General features: G+C 62.6%; 1 protein-coding gene across 2 annotated transcripts; it reads left to right on the top strand.

Moving 5' to 3' along the window:
- The first annotated feature begins 117 nt into the window (after window positions 1-117).
- SPATA2L (spermatogenesis associated 2 like) lies at window positions 118-5,353 on the top strand. Of its 2 annotated transcripts, none has more exons than XM_089903461.1 (3): window positions 118-1,122; window positions 1,356-1,659; window positions 3,514-5,353. In XM_089903461.1, exons 2-3 carry the CDS (start codon window positions 1,357-1,359, stop codon window positions 4,426-4,428), a joined length of 1,218 nt encoding a protein of 405 aa, XP_089759587.1. In that variant the 5' UTR covers window positions 118-1,122; window position 1,356; the 3' UTR covers window positions 4,429-5,353. The 2 variants fall into 2 exon arrangements, with proteins under 2 accessions (XP_089759587.1, XP_022438572.1); XM_022582864.3 differs by having other exon boundaries at window positions 118-1,133.
- Window positions 5,354-5,359: the final 6 nt, after the last annotated feature.

Below are 5,359 nucleotides of genomic sequence, written 5' to 3'. Positions count from 1 at the left end.
GACATCATTCTGACAGGGTTTAGGGTCCACCCTAATCCAGTCTGACTTCGTCTTAACTTGATTATATCTCCAAAGATCCTATTTCCAAATATGCTCACATTCCCGGGTTCCATGGATTTTGGACATTATTCGGCCCCTTCATGCAGCTGCTTTCCTCCCAATATGTGGCTAGGTCCCAAAATTGAGCGTCTCAAGACAGCAAGGCAGTTTTATGACTTAACCTGGAAAGCCACGCAACGTCACTTCCATTCAACGGGTCTTCTATGGGACTACTCCTCTAAGGGAGGACGGTGCAAAGACCTGCTCAGGTTCCAGTGGCACACTGAGACAGAGCATGCTCCCTGGAGTAGCACACAACAGTTAACAGCGAACACCTGGGGCCACGCAAACAGCACTCAGAGCGGGAGCGGAGAAGCAGGGCTGGATACAGAGCAGAACATCGGATCCGGTGCCTGGAAGCGACTCTGACCTAGGCAGAAAGGCGCCTTCACGCCGCCTCAAAGAGGCCCGGGTTGCTGATTTTTTGGGTTTTTTTGGTGGGGCGAGGAGGGTGCGGCGCCCCCAGCAGTGGGAGAGCGGAGTCCTAACGACTGGACCGCCAGGAAAGTCTCCTGAGGTTGCAGTTTTAAATGACGCTGAAACGCCCGGCCGGCTTCCACCTGGAGCGCTGGCCCCGCCAGAGGGCGGCTCGAGCCCTCCCTCCCTCCTTCCCGTATCTGGTCAATCCCGTTAGGCAACGAGAAGGGTCCTGTCACTGTTGGGGTAACCCCGCCCCCAGGAGATTGCCCCGCCCCGCGTCCGGTCCCCGCTCCCGGCAGGCGCACGAAGAGCCACGGTACCTGCTTCCTCGGCACCCTGGCGCTCCCGAGGGTCCAGCTCGGGAGGTCGGCGCCCGCCTCGGTGGGAGCGTCCGCGGTGTGCCCCCTGTCCTTGGCTCCGCAGGCCGTGGAGGTTCGTGCTCCCGGGCCCTCACCAGGCCCCGCCCTGTCCGCGTTGGCGGAGGGGGCGGTGCCCGAAGAGACCCCGCCCCTAACGTCACGGCCGAGGGGTGGAGCCGGCCCGACGGAAGCGAGGTGCTGCTGGAGAGGCCCGAACAGAGCAGCGGGCGCTCGGGGACTGCTGGTGAGAGACAGGTAGGGTTGTCGTCCTCCGGGCCCACAGCACGATCTGCTGGGCAAAGGGGTCTCTGTTCGGGAAGGGAGACTCAGGTGGCGTACGTCTCCAGGGAAGGGGGTGCTGTAGATACCAGGGGCGTACAGTTGGTGGGGGACCTGTGGATGCAGGCGAGGGCTCTCGAGGCGCGCAGCGGGCAGGGAGGGGCCTCTGCGTCCTGATACCCTATTCCCGCCCGCCAGCATGGGCAGCAGCTCGCTGTCCGAGGACTACCGTCTGTGCCTGGAGCGCGAACTTAGGCACGGCCGCGCGGCCGTGTGCGGGGACCCATCGCTACGCGCCGTGCTCTGGCACATCCTGGTGGAAGACTTCGACCTGCATGGGGCGCTGCAGGATGACGCGCTGGCACTACTCACCGATGGCCTGTGGGGCCGCGCCGACCTGGCCCCTGCGCTACGCGGCCTGGCCCGCGCCTTCGAGCTGCTGGAGTTGGCCGCCGTGCACCTGTATCTGCTGCCTTGGAGGAAAGAGTTCACCACCATCAAGGTAGGGCGCCGAGCCGAGTGGGGGCCCCTGCCCAGGCTACTGGGAGTTGGCTACCATCGGGACGGTGGCTACCGTCGGGCATAAGGGATTTCAGGTATCCTCAGAGGCTGATAGGTTTCAGAGAGTTCAGTGTGCTGAGGGGTCCTGGGCGTGTTGGAGCATCTCTTGGCCGATGTTCCCCTTTGTACTCCTGGGGCTGAGAACATGGGGTGGGTGGAGGTCACCTGTTTGGATACCTGCCTTCTGAGGGGGATCCTGGTCCTTAAAGCTTGCATCACTGCCCTCCCCAAAGTGGCCTTGTGGCCCCAGTTACCATAGAAATCCTAGGACAGGAACACAGGATGGACTGGGCATTCCAGGGTCACCCTAATCTCTCCAGGAGAGATTTGTGGCTCCATTTGTGGAAGAGGACATGGTTATCCTCTATGAAGTAGGCAGGGGCTGGGGGTGCCCCTGCATGTCCTAGTGGAGCCGGGCTAAACAAGTACCTAGCTCACCCCACAGCCTGGGTAGAGCTGAGCCCAGGGCTGGCCGGGCCCCTCCAGGTGAGCTGCAGGCTGGCAGGAGGGGGCAGGCTGCCTTGTGCTCTGAGCTAATTCAGAAGAGTGGGAAGGTAATGATGTCACTGGGCACGTGGGCGTCCGCCTACACTGGTTGCCATGGCAGCAGCAGCCTCTCTCAGTGAGGTGAGCCGTGGAGCCCACTGCTCCACTGGGACACCTGCTGTTCTGAGGCTCTAGGACTTTCATTCATCGGTTCAGACGAGGGCAGGATGCAGCCCCATGGGGGGCCAAGAGCAGAACAGACAGGCCTGATCTTGACACGCTCACGGGCTTCAGCACTGGGCAGACCTGGATGGGGTCTGCTTCTGCCGGCTCTGTGGCTTGGGGCAAGTTACCTAATCTTTTGGAATCCATTCCTTCCTCCATGAAGCAAACACGAGGACAGTCTAGCACAAGGTCCATTGTGAGGGGTGAGAGCACAGCCCTGAGCACAGTCTTACAGCAGTGCCCCATCTGTGGAGGTCCTCTCATTAGCTGTAAGCAAAGGTACACTCACAGGGTCCCAGGATCAAAGACCTGTAGACACGCGAGACACACGTTATCACCATCCTAGGGACGCTTCTAGTTCCTTTGCAGCCTGGAGCGTCCAAAAACTACAGATGTTCCATCCGTGTGGTGGAAAGCTGCACAGCTGGAAAAGTGAATGGCTAGGCCTCTGTCGTGTTAGGGAAAGCTCTCAGAAACTGGAAAAGCAGAGTTCAGAATGAGGCGTTTAGGAGGCTACCTGCTCAGAGCAAATAAGCACCTGTATTCTTTGTGTGTTTGCATGACCACTCAGCAGGTACACGGGAAACTAACTAAAGTAGCAAACCCCCACAGGTGAGAGGAGGTGGAGAGGACCCAGAGGGCAGCGAGATTTCTCAACAGGGCCTGTTTATTTAGTTTGTTCTATGACCCAGGTGAAATGTGTTAGATTAAAAAATTGTGATGCCTGGGCCTACGTCAGCCAGTGAGATCAGAGTTTCTGGGGGTGGCCCTGAGCATCTATGGTTTTTTTGTTTTTGGCCGCACAGCTTGCGGGATTTCAGTTCCCCGACCGGGGACTGAACGCAGGCCCCAGCAGTGAAAGCGCCAAATCCTAACCACAAGACCACCAGGGAACTCCCAGCATGTATGTTTTTAAACAGCTCCTCTGGAGGGAGCATCAGCACATCCCAGACCGCCTTGGGGCCATGCTGCCCCCTGGGGTGAGGATGGTGGCCCCCAAAGCAAGCCACTGCCAGAGTGCAGCTGAGGCGGGGGCAGGTCTGCGGGAGGGTGGGCTGCCGCCGACCGACCCCCTCCCTTGCAGACTTTCTCAGGGGGCTACGTGCACGTGCTGAAGGGCGCACTCTCGGAGGACCTCCTCATCCAGAGCTTCCAGAAGATGGGCTATGTGCGCAGGGACGACCACCGCCTTATGGTGGCCGCCCTGCCCCCTGCCCGCCAGCTTGTGCAGGTGGCCCTGGGCTGCTTTGCCCTGCGGCTGGAGTGTGAGATCCTGGGCGAGGTGCTGGCGCAGCTGGGCACCAGCATGCTGCCAGCCGAGGAGCTGCTGCAGGCGCGGCGGGCCAGCGCGGATGTGGCCTCCTGCGTGGCCTGGCTGCAGCAGCGGCTAGCCCGCGAAGAAGAGCCACCACCTGTTCCCCCCCGTGGCTCCCCGGCCCGGTGCCAGGCCCGGCTGGACCTGTACCGGGACCTGCAGGAGGATGAGGGCTCAGACGAGACCAGCCTATACGGGCGAGCCTCGCCAGGCCTCGACTCACCCCCCTCGGAGCTAGCCTGCCAGCCTCTGTTCTGGGAGCAGAGCGCCAGACTGTGGGGCGTGGGGGGCGGGGCCTGGGAGGCTGAGGCCAGCAGCCCGGCCTCGGAGGAGGAGCCCGAGGCCGAGGCCTTCTCCCTCCTCTCACTGCGCCAAGAGCTGCTTAGTCGGCCCGGAGACCTGGCCGCCCCCCAAGCCCCTGGCACCCCTGAGCAGGCCAGCCCCCCACGAGTCCCCGAGCCCCCCGGCTACCAGACACACAGCTGCCTGGGCCCTGGCGCCCTCCCCACCCTCTGCTGTGACACGTGTCGCCAGCTGCACACTTCCCACTGTGCCACCCTGGCCACCTGCCGCCTGGGCCACCCTTTGCGCGCCCTGCACGGAAACCACCAGCGGCGCCTGTGGCTGCAGCGAGCCCAGGTGGACACCTTGCTCTACGATGCCCCTAGGCCCGCCTGGCCCTAGGCCCAGGGCTTTCTGGAGACATGTTCCGTGGTGCTTTTCTGGGCCTCATCCCTCCTCAGACCCGGGCCACTGGCCACCCTGCTCCTCCTGCCCCCCCAGGGGTGCTGAGCACAGCGGCAGGTCGGGGGGCATGGAGACTCAACCCCGCTACGTGAGAGGTGGGGGCCGTCTTCCTCGGAAAGCTGCCGGCCCGCCCCCAGGGAGCACCGTCTCCCTCCTCTCCCACCCCTCCCCGGCCCCACCACTGGCCCCAGCGCCGCAGCTCCTGACCTGCTCCCTGCAAGTGCCCAAAGGGGTGCTCCACAGAGGAGTGTCCTTAGGGGCTCAGGTGACCTCATGAGCCCCGGAGCTTTGCTAAGACCATTCTAGGGGCTCTGCCAGGTGCATGGCTGACCCGGCTGAGGGGACCTGGTCCCCCATGGGTGTCACAGACCAGCACTGAATGAGCTGAGTGCTGGCCTGAGACCAGCCCCATGGGCTCCAGTCAGAGCCGGGCGGGGAAGCTGGACCCAAGGACAGAAGAGAAATGATCTAGTCTCCAGCCAGCGTGAGTGCCCAAGAGTTCCAGAGAACAGCAGGCGGGAGACAGGGAGCCACGGAGCCCGAGAGGCTGTCACCCCACTTCCGGGTGGAGCGTGGGGGCTTCTGAGCAATCAGTACCCCAGCAGCCTCCCTGCTACATCTTCCTGCTGTCCGGCTTCGGAAGGCAGGGTGAGAGATCTCCAAGGCTCCCACCCCAGAGCCCACCTGGGTCCCGTGGTAAAGATGCACCAGCTACCAGCCGCCAGCCCGCTCACAGGGCTGGAGGGGGTGGGTCTGCCCACCTGGGCCTGGGGTGGGGCCAGTCTTGTGTGTGGCCCCTCCCCCCACACCTGTCCGTCACGCGAATCACAACTTCAGAGTACATTAAAGGACGCTGGATCCAGCTGCG

This window comes from Delphinapterus leucas, chromosome 20, assembly GCF_059928025.1.
Source record: "Delphinapterus leucas isolate spDelLeu-1000000601 "Yukka" chromosome 20, BTC_Dleu_Yukka2, whole genome shotgun sequence".
Lineage (NCBI taxonomy): Eukaryota > Metazoa > Chordata > Mammalia > Artiodactyla > Monodontidae > Delphinapterus > Delphinapterus leucas.
This window is presented reverse-complemented; position numbering and strand designations above follow the sequence as displayed.

Coding starts and splice junctions, on each gene's coding strand:
- SPATA2L (XM_089903461.1), top strand. CDS start 1,357: ATGGGCAGCAGCTCGCTGTCCGAGGACTACCGTCTGTGCCTGGAGCGC. Junction 1,660..3,513: donor AAGAGTTCACCACCATCAAG/GTAGGGCGCCGA, acceptor CCTCCCTTGCAG/ACTTTCTCAGGGGGCTACGT.